General features: G+C 43.2%; 1 protein-coding gene across 1 annotated transcript; it reads left to right on the top strand.

Annotated features, from left to right (window-relative positions):
• The first annotated feature begins 8418 nt into the window (after positions 1-8418).
• LOC127326102 (uncharacterized) lies at positions 8419-17377 on the top strand. Its single transcript, XM_051352963.2, has 7 exons — positions 8419-9047; positions 10193-10432; positions 11131-11220; positions 15496-15645; positions 15947-16071; positions 16508-16637; positions 16740-17377. Exons 1-7 carry the CDS (start codon positions 8496-8498, stop codon positions 16863-16865), a joined length of 1413 nt encoding a protein of 470 aa, XP_051208923.1. The 5' UTR covers positions 8419-8495; the 3' UTR covers positions 16866-17377.
• Positions 17378-20583: the final 3206 nt, after the last annotated feature.

Raw genomic sequence — 20583 nt, 5'->3', positions numbered from 1 at the left:
CCTTTTGGTTCGTTCTCCATAAGGAATGGGTCGGAGATTAGATTCTGGGAAGATAGATGGTTGGGAACAACTACTCTTCGGGAACTATATCTAGCTTTGTACAATATTGTTCGTTATAAGGGAGATACCTTGCAGAAGGTTATGGAGACTTCTCCTCCCTCCATGACGTTCAAGTGTGATCTAATTAGCCCCCGTTTGATTAGTTGGAATGAATTTCTACAGAGGTTAGCTTCAATACAATTATCTGAGGGGACTGATGAATTCCGATGGAGCCTCACCAAGAACGGTGTTTTCTCGGTTAATTCATTGTATATGGCGCCTACCAATCCTAGTCAATCGGTTATCAATAATAAGTACATTTGGAAGATGAAGATACCACTGAAAACGAAAGTTTTTGCATGGTACCTTCGTCGCGGTGTGATTTTAACCGAAGACAACCTTGTTAAACGCAACTGGCACAGTTGTAAGAAACGTGTTTTCTATCATCAAGATGAGACAATAAAATATCTTTTTTCCAAATGTAGGTTTGCTAGATCTATATGATCAATCATTCAGATGAGTTCTACCTTATACCCACCTCGTAGCGTTGCAAATTAGTTAACAGTAAAACGTAACCAGCTAGAGCCCTTCACAGCGATTTTGCGTTTAGAACCGTCCGATCATGCGCGTGGATGGTGTAGATCATTCCCGCTGAGACGAAACCTTGTACTTACCTGTACCGATCATCAGTTCCTGTAAAAAACTGGCCCAAAATTACTTGGGCCGCTACTCCGCACACCGACCTGGGAGTTCCCTGGTTAGTTGGGCCCAAATTGGTCGAGGCCGTCATGTACTTGAGGCGCTCCGGTCCATTTCTGTCTGTGAGAAAACCAAAATGGCCCATACAAGTGAAGATGCGGTCAGAGAGGCAGACGAGGCGATGCCGGCCTCACAGAGTCGAAGATCAATGCGTCAGGGACAGGTGAAGCGTTGATGTCGATGATGCGCCGGCGGCGATTGAAACCAGCAATAATGCAAGAACCGGCAGCGATGAATGGAGGGACGTTACTTTCTCGTCTGTGTATATATGCTTCGTTGCCTCGGGGGCGAAACAAAGGGCCTCGCCGCGTCATCATCATTTGGCAATCACTCCTCGCCTGTACGTCTCTCTCACGGGGCAACGATACTGGCACATGCACACCCAACGCCCAAGCTTCTCGCTCTCACTCACAGGATTCGTTTTTCAGGTTTAATCTTTCCATTTGTTCGTATCATTTATCTGATAGCCATCGTTTTTTCCTAGGTAGTAGATCTCACGGGGTTGGTGCAGAATTACGGATCTGCAATGTATTTGGGGAATTCGCTCCTCCCTGCGTTCTTCCTATGGTTGGATCATTCCATTAATTGGATCTTAAGGCCCAAGCTTTAAGTATTGGATTGAAAACAGGGAGGCGGGTGTGTACATGCCAGGTTGTTGCAGCACTCGAGTTTGTGAACTTTAACCAGGGGCTGTGTGATGATCCCGATTGATGTTGATTCGTTGAGTAGTATTTCTCACAAGAAAACTAATAAATATAATTACTATCCTACATTTTGGCTGGGCCATGTGGGTTGCAAGGCGTGAAGGACTAGCTTACAATATAATGGTGTGATAATAGCATACATGATAAAGCAATTGCATGTTCTTGTTGCTCCATTAGCTTTGCCATCTGTTGGCGATACAGCTCATGTTTTGCTCATTAGCCTATTGTCACCCTTATATGACGTGTTTTTGAATTGCTGATTAGTTTCGCTAAACTTTTGGTTATAGCTTTCAGCATCTTTACCAAAAAAATCTTGTTAACATACTCCTTTTTTTATTTAGTACAACCATAACTGGAATGGAACAAAGGGGTTCTCAGTTTGATGCTAAGCATTATGAGTTTAGGACAACAAGATGACCGAGTGGTTGCAAGTTATTTATGTACCAATTCGATTAATCCTTTGGAGGCTATATGAATCTTTTTGTCCTGTTCTGTAGATTTCATATTCTGTGCTTCTTGCATTAATATGCAGGAACTAAGTTGACACTATGGAGTTTTTAACTTCTGACATGAGCCTCTAAGAGAAGTAGAGAACTGAAGGTGTCCAGACTCGTTTGTTTCTATTGTTCAACAATTTATATGTTGGGAAATTTTACAAATACAAAGCAATCTGGTATTTCTCATAATGCCCATTTAAATACGGAGTGCTTTTCATGTATTATGTGTTTACTGAATTTTGTATGAAGTATTGTTTAGTAATCTTTAAACTTTTGAGGTTATATAGTATTCATCATTAGCCAGTGAGAACAGAAGTTATTATCGTATGCCTTTCGTAAATCAACCATGTGGATTAGCATATTCATAAGACTAGAGAATATAATGCTTCATCATTGCGATTACAGCTGGGGATCAAGATTTTTGGTAAGCAGTTTTTGTAGCTCGAGAAGCTCCAAACCCATCGGATCTGTCTCCTTCTCTTCGTTTTCTCTTACACTGGAATGATCTGTTATCTACTAAGAAAAAGGGTCAAACTAAGTTGAGGAGAGAAGAAAGTACGAGGTGCCAACAAATCAATAAGGGTCCTTTTGTTATAACATACCGAGTTACAAGTCTTCCTTTCCATTTTCAGACTGTTAAATGCAGTTTTGTCTTTATTTTGAGGGTTCTGAAATCTAGCCAGCCGCAAACTGATCATTTAGCATGTGGTTTCGTGGTTAGAGATCAGGGTGTTCAGCTGGCCTACCTATGTATGAGTGGTAGGTGAATCGTGCGGATAAATTGGAAGGGTGTTATCCGCAAAAAAATGTTGGATAAGTCTCATCTATCTAACAAACGTATAGCTAACAGAAGGATCCTTCCATGTTGGTCAATGCTTAACTCATCATTTAGCAATGCAGGGATATGCAGATTTATATGGGTATAATGTAATGTGTACTATCTTTGAAAACCTTGGTGTTGGTAACTTGGTATCATGGCCATGTAAAAAAATGTCTATGTTCTGACCAAATTGTAGAAACTATTGTGTATATATATATTTTTCTTTTTTTCTATAGGTGATATTTCTTATCCAAAGTGTCTACCATTAAGTCATCTTATATATCGCGCCGCAGCCATCCTATATATCGCTCTTTTTATGCACTTGAAACGATATAACCATGTTTTGGAACTGCTCTCTGTCCCTTTTTTAAACAGTTTTATTTTGTAAGTCAGGTGCACAATGCCCTTCAGTAAGCAGCATATTTTACAAGGCAATCAAGCAAATTAATTGAGAGTTGTGGAGCCCGATGTAGGTTTTTGTCAGAGTGAACAAGCTTAGGCATGTGAACGAGCCGTGGAAGGACCATTTCAGCCCTCGGAGCTTTCGAGGAATTGAAATTCGAAGTCGTTAAACTCAGATTTGAAGTTTGGGGCATCTAAAAAGAGGATCCTCCAAACTTAGAAAAGTTGTAGATGTGAGTCTATGAGCAAGTTTCATATGATAGCCGCATAACTCCCGGTTATTTAATAGTAAAGTTGTAACCACGACTAGAAACTAAAGGTAACATTACTAAGATACATATTTTTCAGGTATTTTTTTTTATATTATTATAATTATCATTACTCCCTCCGATCCATATTACTTGACGCTAGAATAGATGTATCTACAACTAAAATTTGTTTAGGAGTAACACTACACATACGGAAAAGTTTTACAGAATTTGCTTACGGAATCAGAGGTGGCACTGCAGGCAATGTAGAAAAGGAGAACGTGCTCCGATTTTCCACGGAGGAAACAACTACCCAGCCAACCAATTCACGGCACGTCAGTTCCGTAGAGTTTTTGTAGGCTAATCAGTCCGTAGGTTTAGTGTTATCGTTTGTCTAGATACGTCTACATTAGCATCAAGTATTATGGATTGAAGGGAGCATTATTATTTTTGTCAGAAGATGGGCGGGCGCAGCGAAGCACGCTCTAATGGTCTAGTATATTTGGCAATTGGCTAAATAGGGTAGATACTAGGTACAAAACACTTATCAAAGTGGGTGCGATTGCAGTCGTATGGACGCTATGGCTATGTAGAAATGACAAGGTTTTCAATGACAAGAATTTTTCTCTCATGCAGGTAATTTACCGATGTACGGCTTTGCTCCATTCATGGTCGCCACTTCAGCGCTTGGAGGACCGAGACCTCTTTATGGAGGTGTCTACACGGTTGGAGAACACGACCAAGGAGTTTATTTCCCGACATGGGTGACTACATATTAGGCGGATTGAAGCCAATGTAGCATAGTCTTAGTTTGGCTCTTTCGATCGATCTTTTATTTATTCAGACTTGATACTTGAACGGTTGTGTGCATCTTAGTTATGCAGAGGCTGGATGTAATACTTGAATTTTTGAGTAATGAAGCGCTCTTTATATAAAAATACATGCGATCAGCCGGCCGCGAAGAAAACATAAGTCAGCTCGTCGCGTGGAATAAATGAAGCATGTATGAAGGCTATACTCCCCCCCGCCCCATTTCAATGAATAGGGCATCCTTCTTTTCCGTGACTTTTCTTTGACCAAAATTACTCTAAATATATAAAAATTATTGGTGTAAGATTTTTATCATCGGAAAGTGCTTTTCAATATGAATCCAATAATATTAGTTATACATGAAAGATCGAGATGTCGCCTAGAGGGGGGGGGGGGGGGTGAATAGGCAATTATAAACTCTTGCGGATTTGTCTTGTAAGAATGCGGAATTAAACTATCGTTTAGTTTACAAGCACAAACCCTAAATATGCTAAGCTCAACTAAGTGTAACAATAGCAACTAGAGCTAAGCAAGATAGGCACAAGATATATGTAGCACAAGTGATAGCAAGATATATGTACTTCAAGCACGATGGCTATCACAAGGAAAGAGAGCTCGGGTATAGAAATGACCGAGGCACGCGGAGACGAGGATGTATTCCCGTGTTCCCTTGCTTTGCAACAAGGTACGTCACGTTTGGAGGAGTGGAGGTCCCACGAAGGATTCCCCGCGCCACGAAGGCTCACCCTATTCTCCGAACCACACCCACGAAGGATTATGGCCCTTTCCTTATGGTTAGCTTTTCCTCCGCTCCGGAGATGGCAAGCTCCACAACCACTTCACAAGCTCCACGAAGGAGAAGCCCGGGCCCCTTCACAATCTTCCACGAAGAGATCACCGGGACACCAACCAAGCCAACTAGGAGGTCACCCTCCAAGAGTAACAAGCTCACGGTCTCTCACTCGAACAAATCGTGGTGGAGAGCTCAACACTATGCAATGATGCAAAGCAAGAACACCGGAGGTGTTCAAGTCCTTCACACTCAAATCCCACCAAAGCAACGAATGCTAGGATGAGATTGGAGAGGAAGAACAAGGGGGAAAGTCAACCAAAGACTCCAAGATCTAGATCCCAAGAGATTCCCTCACTTAGAGAAGAATTGGTTTGGTGGAAGTGTAGATCTAGATCTCCTCTCTCAAATCCTCAAATATGAGCAAGAATCATGGGGGGGAACAAGAGAGAGAGCAACTTCTTCAAATGCAACAATGGAGGTGAGAGAAAGGGAAGAAGTACCCAGCCCAAGGTGGAAGAAGGGCTATTTATAGCCCAAGAGCAAATATAACCGTTGGGGAAAAGTTGGGCTGAGTCAGCCGTCGAGGAGGCCGGTCAACCGGGCTGGGACCGGGCCGTCCGGTTCAGGACCCGTCGAACCGGGCCAGACCGAGACATCCGGTCCACAGACCGGTCGGCCCGGGCTAGTGACCGGACCAAGCTGAAAAAGCTTCTTGGATAGTGCCGGATGGCACCGGTCCAGGGGGCGGTTTGAACCGGGCCATCCGGTCGAACGGCCGGTCACGCCGGGCTAGAAACCGGACCAAGATTAAAAGCTTACTGGATAGTGCCCGGATGGCACCGGTCCAGGGGCGGTTTGAACCGGGCCATCCGGTCGACGACGGCCACGCCGGGCTAGAAACCGGCCAGACAGGAAATCATGTTATACAAAAACTGTGATAACTTTTGTGTCCGGACCCCGATTGACATGAAACCAATTTTGTTGGAAAGATAACGACGAATAGAACCCCAACAAAAACTGGAAATATGGAGACCCCTCACAGAACATTTTAGATGATTTTAGAGAGGGAGTCTCCCACCGTCAAGAAACGGTAAAGACGTCCAAACTCGAAAACGCAATAGAAGATGCATGCGGATTCCGTTTTCGATGAACTTGGGCTTGTTGTAAAGCTAGCAACAAGCTCAAGAACCTCACACAGAGAAACACCAAGAAGCAATAGGGATATGTAAAGTATGCAAAGGATTGAGCTCTCTAAGACGATGCGATCAAGTTACCCAACCGAAAGCCCCTCTTGATAGTGCGGCTATTTATCCTATAATCCGGTCTCCCAACAACCACCTTGAGACCGGTAAAAGGAAAACCTAGCAAGGCCATACCTTTGCCTTGCGCATCCCGCTTGATCTTGATGATAGCTCTTCAAGCTCCACTCAAGCCGGAATGCCTCACTTGATCATCATCGCTTCGTGAAGACTCACAAATGCTCCCCCATACACCATGATGGGAAAGCTCTATTGATGCACATCTTCACATGTCCATTATCACCAAATGGACGGCAAGCTTCAAGCATGTGATCCACTTGAGATGCTCATCTTGAACTTGCCCGACTTAACCTTGTACCTTCTCATACTCTCATAAGATAGAGCATGGCTAATATTGAGTTCCACATAAGAACTCCATCTTCATTTCTTCTTCTTGATCATATCACATATGTATCTTCAAACCGATGATCTTGATGCCAATACACAAGGTATACCTTTATCTTCATGGCATCCATACTTGAATCCAACACATGGAGAACAAGTAGTACCTATGGAATATTCCTTCATATAAACTCAATGAAAACATTAGTCCATAGGGGTTGTCATTAATTACCAAAACCACACATAGGGGCAATGTACCCTTACAATACACAATATAATTAAAGTTTTTTTTATTGCTCAATTTTTTTGTATTAGTATGTCCAGACAAGAAATGATTAAACATAGATGTGTGAGATGTATTGATGCACATGTTCACTTGCACACACGTTGAGAGAGAAAAAAATAACGAGCGAGACATGCATGTCATGCATGCGAGAGCAGAATCCCGCTGGCCTCCGACGAGCGGTGTGGGGGAGGAGATGGCGCGGCATGTGGCGGCTGAGCCGGCGGCGACGAGAGAGAGGAGGAGAATGGGCAGATTGGGAAGGGGCGCTCTGGGATGGAGGAGGAGGAGCTCGTGGCGTGGAAGCAGGGGCGGAGGACGGCTGCGGGGATTGGGGAAAATTTTGCTAGGTGGTGGCGAGGCTGGGGGCGCGCGAGGAGGACGGATACGATGGCGGACGGCGACGGCTGCGAGGGATTCGGGGGAGCGCGATTGGCGCTAGGGTTTCAGTACCGAGGGTTGGTTTTGTCTTTCACGGGTGCGGGTGGAGATTTTTACACGGGCCGACGGCGCCGCCGACCGAGCGAAATCCCACCCGCAGTGACCGACGTGCGGGACCGACCAACAGTTGGACCCACGTGCAGCCAGAGGTGGGTAAGAAACGACTGTCGCATGGGGTTATCTAGTGGGAGAAACGGCAGGGACTGTCGAGAATAAACGGCTGAGATGCACATATGGGTTGATCAGACGGCCGAGCAGCTCTAAGCGCTGTGAGACCCCCGGGGGGGGGGGGGGCATCATATATACCTCAGTAATGTCGAGTTTTTTTCTTTTGCGAGAAATGTCGAGTTTATTTGATAAGATCGTGGGGTAGGCTTTTGCATTCTTTATAGATTGCTGCCACCGGTCTACTCGATCGCTCCTCCAACAGTACCATGTTGGCGACGTTCAGGCAACGGAGTTGATGAGAACCAACCTGTGGTTGGATGGTTAGGAGGGTAGTGGCACCCCTAGCCCACCAGAGTTCAAATCCCAGATTTGACACTTTGGTGTCTCATAAAGACGAAATATTCTTCAGCGGGAGGCGACGTTCCCGTCGACAGCGAGGCGCCTGTGGTGACTTCGTCAATCTCAAGACCCGCCGAATCAGTTCTTCTTCAATGCAGTCTCTTGGAGGTGCTCATAGAGATAGGTATGCGTGTGTGCGTTCATAGGTGTGAGTGTGTACGCGTATATATGAGCGTTTTTAATTATACTGTATTTTGCAAAAAAAAGAAAAAAGGCAACGGAGTTGATCACGACACGGTTGGGTTGCATCTCATTCTCACCTGATGGATGGATAACAAGCATGCCGTGGCGTAGAGCGTGTGGTGGAAGCTGCCTATTGTCACTTGTGTAACTGAACAAAGGGGCCCGGCCCCACTCCCGTGACAAGTCGTGATCAAGCAGCAGGCCGTTATCGCCTTCGCATATTCCCGGCTAGCCCGCCGCCCGCCCGCCCGCCCACCACCGCAGAATCCACCGCTCCGCCTCCTCCACATTTCGCCGCCGTGCCCATCCATGGAGATCTCGCTGGACGCGCTGCTGGGCGCGCAGCGGGACCTGGCCGACCGCCTCGCGCAGGGCGTCTCGGGGCTGCTCCTCCACGTGCAGCCGCCGCACAAGCTCATCCCCTTCGCCTTCGCCTTCGACATCGAGCTGCCCCCGGTCCCCTTCGTGCGCGACGACCTCCCGGCCGCCGCCGTCGCCTCGCTCGCGGAGATCGGCGACCGCCTCGGCCAGGCCGGCTCCGGGCTCGGCGGCGCCGTGCAGCACCTGTCGCGCCAGCTCCCGTTGCCGTTCCTCGCGGACGTCTCGCGGCGCCGGAGGCGGGAGGTATATCCGACGCCACCCGCGGCGGGGGACGGTCGGCTCGCTGCCGAGGGCGGGCTAGCTTTGGAGAGGGCCGAAGAGAGAGACCCCCTCGAGGTGGCGGCTGCCGCGGCGGCGGCGGCCACTGGGAGTGCCGCTGCAGCTAGTCGGAGCGGGACTGGGGGTGCGGAAGAGTCTGATGAAGAGGATGACGAGCTCGGGTTTGAGATTGGGACTTTGGGGAGATTCAAGAGACATAAGGTACAGATGCTCATTTGCATCTTAATAATTGATGGGAGTATGTTTTCTGCCACGTACACACATACATATTTCTAGTTAGAAGCCCGGGCATGCTTGAAAGTTAGATAGTTATGTGTTATATATCGCAGTACAGGGAAATATAGTTTGTTGCTGGAAAGAGTCAAGACCTAGATGTTCCCCATTAGGAGTTATGTTGGAAGATTCTGATTGTGCCCTTTCTGTTGATGTAACTGCCTGTTTTCACTTGTGAAAATAATCAAGTCGTAGTGATGTCCTGTGGGAGTTGATGTAACTGTCTGTGTTCATTTTTGGAAATAATCAAGACTTAGTCTGTCCTGTTAGGAGCTGTGTTGGTTGAGTCTGGTTGCGCATTGTCTGAGTCCTACGGAGCTACGTTTGAATTGTCAGATACGGCTTGGTCAAGGCGAGTCTGCGTATGACTGTGTGCCGTGTAGCTTGATTTTGCAGGTTGTAATCTTGTCTATCACTTGTGAGTAAGAAATACAGAGAAAAGGAGGCACGTGAGGTGCATTTGGAATAATATCCCTATCTTGCGTATGCTTGATTTGTTTGGATGATTGTCGTGTCTGCTTAGTTGTTGCCTTAGTCGATGGTGATTGTGCCCTGTCTGAGTCCTACCTAGCCATGTCTTAGTTAAATCTATGGCTTGGCCAAGGAAATTCGGTGCGTTTTGTGTTGCTTTATTCTGTGTATATACGCATGCAGGTTGTAATCTTGCGTAAGATTTGTGAGAAAGAAATGAAAGGGAAAAGGAGGCACGTGAGGTGCCTTTGGCGAAATATGCCTACTCGTGTCTATGCGTGATTTGTTTAGGTGAATACTTGTTGGGTTAATAGCCAACATCCCTCTTACATTTTTAATTGGTTAAGATGGATTTACGTGTGAATAGATCAGTAGATAGATTGTGTGAATAATTGTTGGGCTAAAAGCAAATTAATAGGACACGCAATTCAGATATCCTTTCTGGATACCAAAGGTTGTACCCTTTCTTTCTCCAAATGTATGATGGATTTCTGTACAGATTTTGAAGCGTCTAATTGTACTGGGTGTGCGATGTTGAAAATGTGAAACACATTCGATATGCTCGTTTACAAATCCTAACCCTTGTAATTCTGATGATGCAGGGAAGGGTAAATGTCTCAGCAACATACAATACGAGGCACCAAACTGTTGATGGTTCAGTAGTTGCCCGTGGAGAAATCTGGAGGTTTGAAGCATCACGCGGTGGTTCAACTTATGGAAATAACAGTGGCCCTCCTTTCCTTATTCAATTGGGTCCTATAATTTTTGTCCGAGACTCTACATTTCTTTTCCCTATTAATCTGTCAGAGCAACACCTTGTTTGGTATGGTTATGATCGCAAGGTACTTTTCATTCTCTTGATATATGAAATTGCTCATGTTCATTACTTTCTCCTTATCATTCACATGATTGATGAGAACATTGTATAATTTGCTTTGTTCTTTTAACGATGATTATCTCTCTGGCTGAATATACAATACAATGTAGGTTAAAATGTGAACTATACTGTGAGAGGGTTAATATTATGCAGAGTCCAGTTTAAACTGAATGTTACTTTTTACTTGTTGATTATCCATGCAATCATCAAGTGATAGTGTACAATTAGGGAATGCTGGTCTTCCTTCATACTATTTTTTTGCAATTTTTGTTCTGTTAGCTACCCTTTTCATACTGTTCCGTCGAAGCCTACAATTTGCAATACCTTACTCCTTCCTGAAATCCTGCTTTATCATCCTGCTCAATACTATAGTTTAAGATGCAAAAAATGTGGATTCTATAATGCAACCATATTTCTGCCTCCAGATACATAAAAATGATTTAAATGCTAAGTTCATATCTGGCAGATCCAATTCTTAATTATTTATGCATTTGCACTATTCTCCATTATATGCATGTATTTTACGGACCTGTTTGTGCTAAATTATCGATCACATCAAGTAGTTGCTATACCTATTCTTATCGTCCATTCGAGCTCTTCGTGTGTATGGTTGGCTGATATTTTTCTACCTGCACGTACTTAAAACGTGTTCATTTATTGTAGAACGGAGTTCATTCCATATGTCCAGCAATCTGGTCAAAGCATAAAAAATGGTTGTTAATGTCCATGATGTGCCTCAACCCGGTATCCTGTGTAAGTAGACATGTTATTTCCCTTATCTTGCTTCTTTTACCCCCTGCTTTCGATTTGTTTCCTAGTATCTATCCAGTGTCAGCTGTATTGCAATTTCAGTTACTAGTTTTTATGGATCATAAAACGTTGACCAACGGGGGAATGATCCCTCCCTTAGCTATACATTGTTAGGTAGGATGATTTTTTAGATAAAAGGGAGTTATCCCTGATTTCATTAAGGAAACCAGTTTGCTACAAAGTAACAACCTACACCACCATAACACCACACAGAAAGGGTACTTAAGGTTTTTACATACCAGGTTCAAACAGCCGAAGGAGAAGAATGAAAGAGAGAGAGGAGGGAAAATGCAGCTACAACAGAAAGAAATCACTACAACTACTCCTGCTTATATTTTGCAAGCTTCCTTCCTTCTCCAGTTCTTCCTCCATCCCTTTCGTTCCCTTCTTTTTTATTCCTCTACATCTTCAACCTTGGCATCCAGGAGATCCATCTTCTTCTCGAACCAAAGACTTCCTTAGCTACTTTTTCCAGCACTCTTGCGCAGAATTCCAACTTGTTCTTAGCGTCCTCCTTCACCTGCAAACAGCTCCACGAATTAATATAATAGCAGATTTTTAGAATAACAATATACGGTTCTTCAGGCCATGTTTTTTGGAAGCATGCCAAATTTCTGCTTTTCCATATACTCCAAATAACAGCAGCAACCCCAACAGCAAGGATCTCTTTCTTCTTCCCTCCAAAACTTTTCAACCAGGTGGAAATACACTGATCAGCCGAATCGAATTGGAAGTTAAAACCAAATGTGCAACTAACCACATTCCAAATGTACCTAGCCAGAGGGCATTTGAAGAAAAGATGATCAATAGTTTCGTTACACCCACAAAAGAGACATTTCTTCTCACATTTTCCTCCCCTTTGCAGCAAAACATCTCTTGTAAGTATGCTCTTCTTTAGCATCAACCACAAGAAAGTCTTGATTCTAAGGGGTATTTTAACCTTCCACATAAATTTGTAGGGCACCACTTCATTACATTGCATGGCTAAGTATAGAGATTTAACTGAAAATTCTCCTGTGTTAGTTAGTTTCCAAACCAACTTGTCAGGTTCATTATTCAGTATAACCCCTTCCAACAGTTTTTTTTAGGTTCAACCATTGTTCTCTAAGTTCCCCAACCATAGCTCTTCTAAATCTGAGCATCCCCACTCCTACCTCAAAGACTTCTTTCACTGTCACATTTCTATTCATGGAGACCAAAAACAATTTTGGGAAGGATTTTGCTAGACAAGAAGAGCCTATCCATTGATCTTCCCAAAAACTTGTTTTTGATCCATCCCCAATTTGAATTTAGCAATATTGCCAGAAAGTTCTCTTAACCTTCATCAGCCCTTGCCAGAAATGTGAGTCTCCATTTTTGGTAACTGCCTGGCAAAGGGTTTGTTTCTGGAGATATTTTTTCCTGAGAATTGTTTGCCAAATCCCATCTTCATTGAACAGTTTCCACAACCACTTAGCTAGTAAAGCAATATTCATTTTCTCCAAGTCTAGAACCCCTAGACCACCTTGGTCTTTTGGCATACACTGTCTGCCAGTTCACCAAGTGGTATTTCTTGTGTCCTTCAGTTTCATCCCATAAAAAATCATTCCTAATTCTATCTATCTTTTCCTTCACACCAATTGGCATCCTATAGAAGGAGAGCATATAAAGAGGGACACTGGTCAGGGATGAGTTGATCAGGGTAACTCTTCCCCCCATTACAAGCATTTTACCTTGCCAAGGTCCTAGCTTATTCCTCATTTTTCCTTCAGTTGAATCCCAATCAGAGTTTTTCAATCTCTTTTTATTTATTGGAACTCCCAGGTATTTCATTGGCAATAACCCAGAGTTGCAAGTAAAAATTCTTTCAAAATCTTCTTCTCTATCCAGAGCCCCTCCTAGACAATAAATATCACTCTTATGAAAATTAATCTTCAAACCTGACATTTGCTCAAAGAGATAGAGGATTACTTTCAGGTTTCTAGCCTGGTCAAGATTGTTCTCTAGCAGAAGAATAGTGTCATCTGCATATTGCAGAATAGCTACACCCCCTTCTACAAGATCTGTACCCAACCCAGTCAGCAACCCCTCCCTTTGAGCTCTTTTCACCAGAACAGCAAGGACATCTACAGCAAGGTCAAAAAGAATGGGTGAGAGTGGGTCCCCCTGCCTTACTCCTTGGAGAGTGGAGAAGTAAGCCCCAATCTCACCATTAACATTAATCCCTACTTTGCCACTAGTTACTGTCTTCATGATTAAATCAGTCCATTTTGGTGGGAACCCTTTTGCCTCCATTGCTTGATAGAGGAAAGGCCATTTGACCTTGTCAAAGGCTTTCTCAAAATCAATCTTGAAGAGAACTCCAGACTTTTTCTTTTTATGTGTGTCATTCAAAATCTCATGTAAAATATTAACCCCCTCCATTATATATCTCCCCTTAATGAAAGCAGTTTGGTTCAAAACTATAACCTTCCAAATTACTTGAATGAGTCTATTAACTAAGACTCTTGTTATAATTTTGAAAGATACATTCAGTAGGCATATGGGCCTATACTTTTGAATCCTATCTGCATCAGCCCCTTTTGGGACTAATGTAATAACCCCATAATTTAATCTTGCAATATCTAATTCTCCTTTTTGGAAATCATCAAGCAGACAAAATAGATCTTGCTTCATCTGCTTTATTAGCTACCATTTCAAACAGTCGTTTTCAGCTCCTCCATTGTAAATTCTTTCAATAAAAGCTCCTTGTCCTCATCATTAATTTTCTCCATATCTGTATCACTAAATCTGATGTTATTTAAACCTGGATTAGCAAAGAGTTTTTTTGTAGAAGTCAGTAATATATCTCTTGAGATTTTCCTGACCTTCTATCAAACCCTCATCCTGATTTAAGTTTGTAATTAAAGTTTTCCTTCTTCTCCCATTTGCTTTTGAGTGGTAGTACCTAGTATTATTATCCCCTTCTAGGACTTCCTTTTCTTTTGCTCTCTGGATCCATTTGATTTCCTCCTCTTTGATGATGTTTTTTAATTGGTTCTGCAACATTTTCTTCATCTTCATTTCTGAATGTGTTAGTCCATATAACTCTCCTTTTTTATCAATTTCATCTATCTGCACTGCTAAAGCTCCTCTCTTCCTCTTATATTCTCCCTCAATATTCAAATTCCAACCTTTTAAGGTTTTCCTAAGACATTCAAATCTTTTTTCCAAATATCAATGTTTTTGTCTCCTAGGTAAGTTTTGACCTATACTCTTTTGATTATTTCTTGGAGGTTAGGTCTCAAGAACCAGCAATTTTCAAATCTAAAAATAGGCTGTGTCTTGGGCTTGACCCCTGATTTGATCAAAATGGGAGTGTGGTCAGATAGCTCACTGGGGAGAGTTGTTGCACACACCAATGGGAATTTTTCCTCCCATGATGGAGAAACAAGGACTCTATCTAAAAGCTCATAGGTGGGATCATCATGATTGTTACACCAAGTGAATTTTCTGTTTTCTGCTCAATTACATCATTGAACAAGGGGCTCCATCTGTTATATCCTCCTCGTTTATTTTTCTCACTATCTTTCCTTGTCATATTAAAATCTCCAGTGATCAAAATGGGGTATACTGAGCTTCTAATGACATTTACCAATTCCACTAGGAAGTTGGCTTTGCCATCCTGTTGCGCATCACCATGTTAGGTAGGATGATACTATCCCTGCGGATGGATGCTAGGATGATAACCCGGTTTAAAGTCCGCCCCTCCCAGCGAAATTACTGCTAGGCGGGGATTCGAACCAGAGTGGGCTGGCTGGGCACTCGCTAGCCTTGCCATTGAGTTTATGGATCATCAGTCTATATACTAAGAACAATTGCCGGATAATTGGATTAGTAGCTATACAAATGTTTATCTTGCTTTCCCCTTGTATTTTACCATCGTGTGATCAAAAGATGCTTGTGTCTGATGGCTATCACTGTTTTTGTTGTCGCAATAGGCATTGCCATTTACTTTGGATACAAATTTTATGAAGAAAACAAAGACAATGAAACTTGTCCATGCGCAGTGCACAAATAACTTTTTAATGTGTTGGAAACATTTGAATCTAAAAGGAATGCACTGATTTTTTTGGCATGACTGTTTGTGGAAGTTCATTAGTTGGCAATTATGTAGCTGGCAAATTTACGGAAGGCCATCATCCTACATATCTAACACTTGCTACCATCTTATCATCTTCCCATGTTTTTTTTTTGCAGTCCTTCATGGATGTGCAATTTCCAAATGGGCAGTTAACATATGTTGCTGGTGAGGGGATAACAGCAAGTGGTTTTCTCCCATTAGTTGGTGGATTACTTCAAGTCCATGGAAAATGTCCTGGAGAAACCAAACTGAGCTTCTCCTTCAAGGTTGGTTAATGCCAGCTTTGTAATTAACTAATTACATAAGTTTTGTTTGTGTTTGTAAAATCTTAAAAACGTTTAACTTTCTAGAGTCTAGAACTATTTTGTTTACATAAAAGGCAGGCACTCTGCCCATTTCATTAAGGTGGGGAAAAAATGGAGAATTGTCAAGAACAATAATATTATAAACAGAAAAATATATTACACTTGCTATTTTTATGATATATAATTTAACACAACTCAATCTTATTGCAGTCAGTTACTGATTCTTTCACTTGTCATTTAATTTGTTTTTTTTTCATTGAAGAGCACACAAGGCACAAGGTTTACCCCTGCATTTCAATGGCCTGACAATTCTCTGTCATTTGAATTTTCCCAAGCTGTAGCATGGAAAAAGTATGGCCTTATGGTGAAACCGAGCGTCCAAGTCAGGTAGTTAACTATGCACACTTGCTCAAAGCTGTTTTTGATATCTCAACTCAGTAAAAAGCTGGATTGCTATTAGTCATAATTAAAATATTCAGTTTGTTGTATTTGCTGGGTCTTTGTCCTTACTGCTATGATGTCAATGTTTTGGAGGTTTGCCCATAGTTAGTGTCAAACTGGCAATTGGTTAATATTAAATGTTACGAGTGAAACAATATCAAAACATGTGAATTTGGATCACGCTCCATCTGCCTCTCAGCATATCACACTTGCATTAGTATGTTCATTATTTGGCATATGGCAGTCCAAATTCTTCTTGAGTCATTTTCTGTTTCTGTAGCTAGTGAACTACGTAGACTTCTTCTGTACCAGTACTTTTTTTGCAATCATGTATTGCACGTTTTTTATTGAACAATCTCATCCATGTAAGCATTTGCACCAGTGTTTGCCCCACTTTCGGAGGAAGTGATCCTGGCATAAAGGCAGAGATTGTCCATTCATTGAAGGAGGAACTCAGTGTGATGTACGGCTTGTCTTGCTCAAGACATCCTTCGGCTTTCACGTCTCTTTCTGTAAGCCCTTCAGATCTTGTTTATGCAAGTGTTCCTTATCAACGTGTTCTACTACAAAGCACGGACTGATGCCCTTGTAATTATGGTGCTATGGTATGGCAGCTTGGGCGATCTAAGACGAATGGTGAAGTCCGCAGTTCGGGGGTTGTAATCACCATGGAAGCACCCCTTGATAACATGGGAAGGCCATCATTATCTGTTCAACTGAATGGAGGTTTTGAGTTCTGATCTCGCCCATCCAGCTGTACATTGATAGTATAGTGTACATATTGTTCAATGCCCGTAGTCACTCCTTTTATATTCTGGAGGTAGCTAGTTTGTCAACCTATGAAGCGTATACGTGGATGTGGTTTGGACCAGTTTTTCTTCTCGAACCAAATATGTAGTAGTACTGGAGTAGTGTAATTCAAAAGACCAGTTATACCAGTCCATCACTTGCCTACACAAAAGCATGATGGCTACCAAGTACAACCATCGCCGGTGAATGGTGAAGCCTGCAGTTTTTGACAGTAATCACTATGGAAGCACCCCTTGATGACATGGGATGATGGGAAGACCATCTCTATCTGTTCAACTGAATGGAGGTTTCGAGTTCTGACCCAGTCCCTGCAGGCTCTACAACTGTACATAGTTAACTTAGTATATTGTACATATGTAAGATCTCCATAGTCCAAACACCTTTTGTCTCAACCTATGAAACGTATGTGTATTAGTGGTTTGAACCAATTTTCCTTTTGAAACCAGATATGAAGTAATGTTAGTGTAATTCAGAGAACTGTCACGTGTTTTGGTAACAAAAATATGACATAGAAGGATAGAGAAAACCTCCTTGGCCGTCGAACGAATCCGAAGATGTCCATTTTTCTTGCTGGCGTCGGACTTGGGGAGCACATCTTCCCTGCAGTTTAGTTCGGTTAGTCCTTCGGAAGGAAAGTGCAAACCGCGTCGCACACATCCGTCATACAATCAGCTGGGTCTACCAAAGTTTCCAGGCGTCGAGGTATGGAATGGGAATCACAGACGGACTCGAGCACGCGCTCAGCTGGCTATGCCCGCTGATTGCAACTGACATCTTGTGTTCCAGTCGGAGCCGGACTCCGACTCCAGACGCGCCATGGATCGCTCGTATATATATATATACTCCAGCACTATCCTGGCCAGCATCCACCCATTGCTCCATCGATTGCTCGCCGGGACAACCTGCCTGCCGCCGCGACGCAAGTCGATTGACGAACACGCATTCGGCGACCATGTTCATCATCGACCGAACCAGCAGTTCCCTCGCTACGGCCATGGCGCCGCACGACGCCAGCAGCATGCGGCGGCGCACGGAGGAGCAGCCGACGACGACGCTGGCTCTCTACGTCCCTTCCGCCGCAGACCAGCAACGACAGGCCAATGACGAGGCCATCACCGCCCAGGCGTCCGCCCGAGCTCTGGTGCCGTTCGTGCCATCGCGCGAGCCCATAAACGCCGTCCCGCTCTCCGCCGTCGCCCCCAAGAAGGCGAAGATGTCTCCCGCCGTCGTCCACGCCGAGCCGCCGTGGCTACGTAGCGGGCTGCTCCCCCACCTGAGACTCCGCTTCGATCTGCCGGTGCACTTCATCGCCGAGAAGACAGTGACCGGCACCGACCTGGACGGGCACCAGAACCGGTTCCGTCTGCCGAACGAGGGCGTCATGCGCAACCTCCGGCCCATGCTCTCCCCTCTGGAGCGCAAGGCAGCTAGCCTCCTGCACGAGGAATGCCCACGACCACCAAAACTGCCGAAGAAGACGCCCAAGGTCCCAGGGGAGAAGCGGACCAAGCGACAGGGGAAGAAGCACGGCGGGCTTCCTGTGCTCGTGGTTGAGCCCTGCGCCGGCATCAGGGAGCTGCAGCTGTCGCGGTGGGATAGCAGCGCCGGCACCGTCATCAAGGGAGAAGGATACATGGACTTCATCAACAGAAGCGGCTTCAAGGTCGGCGATGTTGTCAAGATATGGGCCTTCAAGGAGACCTGCTTTCGTCTCTTTGGCATTGACATGTGCCACGAAAGCCCTTTGTATCTTTTGATCACCAAGAAACAGTAGATGCATGGTACCACGCTTGTTTCATACGGAGAGGAAGTACGTAGTGCTGTATTAGTACAAGACATATAATTTCTTGGAATGGTAGATTGACATGTTGTCATGGCCTTTTGTTATGTACAACTTGTTCGTACCTTATTATTTTCTTAGTATTGCAACATGTTCATACATTAGCATAATCAAACATGATTTTCTCACATCGCTGAGACTTATTGAGTACGAAGTCACTGCAGTATGGCTATCAGAAAAGAGGCTCAGCCGAACATTATAAGCTACTCCTAGAGAAGTCGGGATGCAACTATATAGGCGCTTGTTTCGACACTTGCAACAGAAATTATCAAGTGCCATAGTACTCCAGTTTATCCAAATAACAAACCCTCGATGTATTTGAGTTTTGGAGGGGGTGTACTGAAACAGAAAACCATCACCTACCCCGCTAGTTCGGAGAGGAAACACTAGAAGACACACCTCAATTAGTTTTTCTTTAAATTTAGATCTACATCTAAGGTAGATCCCTTTTTTATATGTATGTACTTGTTCGTACATAAGTTGAGATTTATTGAGTGGCCTTATGTAAGCCCTTATGGGTATCAGAAAACACGACCGATGGAAAGGGAATTCGGGATGTGACTAGGCACTTATTTGGAGATTTTTTTCAACTTTTTTACAGTGAATTCATCTTTTTACCTTTATTTTTACATCCATCACACAAATTACCTCGATGAATGTTCTATAAAAATAGCCATCTAAGTTTTTTTACCCGATTTTTCCCCGATGTAGTATTTGGCCCTAGATGGGATTGTTGGGTCGATGTGGCGTGAGACCAATGTGTAAACTCAAAGAGCGTCGTCAATGATCATGCAAATCCTTTATTCTCCATCTTCTACATTCCTCCTTGTTCTAGTGATGTGTTCAAATCTCGATCATCACCTCACACCGTTCCCAACAAACACGTATCAAAATGGAATAAATATTTCTTAACTGAAATAATCTACACAAAGTTTTATTATAAATACAAAATTAAATGATAAAAAACTGGAATTCACACAAAATAATGTGAAAGCCCATATCTCCAAGAGTAATACGAGTGTGCAGATGCTTACACTATATTTGTCCCCAAAATATATACTAGACTTTAGCATCCATTCTCTCCGATGGATATATGTGAAATAATATGGGAGATATAAAAGACAAGAACTAGTGCATGGCATTGCTTTGCGAGGGCGTACCTAGTGGAGAAATGGAGGCCGAGCTATATGTAGCTCTTTATTTTTGAAAAATCAAAATCATATTTGAAGGTTTTCAAAAAAATCTGCTAAAATTCTTGATGTTCCCAATAATGAAATCTATAAATGTGCAAATTCTCAATGTGAAATTAGGCTACACAAAAATAACAAATGTGTGAATCTGAGTATAGTGAATAGTGCATTTCAAAACTATAAAACTTATCAGATTTTTTCATTTGTGCGTAACCTAAAATACAAAGAATTTCACATTAAGATTTTGCATGCTTGTAGATTTTATCATTGCCTACATTTACAATTTTATTTCAGTTTTTTTAAAACTTAAATATGATTTTTTATTTTTTAAATATAAAAATCTAATGTAGCTCGGTCTCCATTTACAATTTTCCTTAACGTAGTGCCCATTTTTAGTTATATCATTCATGCAGCCATGTAGTTGTGTAAGTATAGTTTCCAAATAATTAAGCCAACGAGCAACATCCTTTTGAGACACGTGTGCCTAATTTTCTCCGACATGCTATCCCTGTCATCATGTGTTGATGCATAATTTGGAGACGATTAGTTTAGTCCCTAACCCTAACCTGCCCTTCCCTCCTGCGGTGCTACCTAGGGCGCCGACGGGGGCTCAAATCC

The sequence above is a fragment of the Lolium perenne genome, chromosome 1, assembly GCF_019359855.2.
Source record: "Lolium perenne isolate Kyuss_39 chromosome 1, Kyuss_2.0, whole genome shotgun sequence".
NCBI lineage: Eukaryota > Viridiplantae > Streptophyta > Magnoliopsida > Poales > Poaceae > Lolium > Lolium perenne.
Note: the sequence above shows the minus strand (reverse complement) of the source record. Positions and strands in the feature narration are given on the sequence as shown.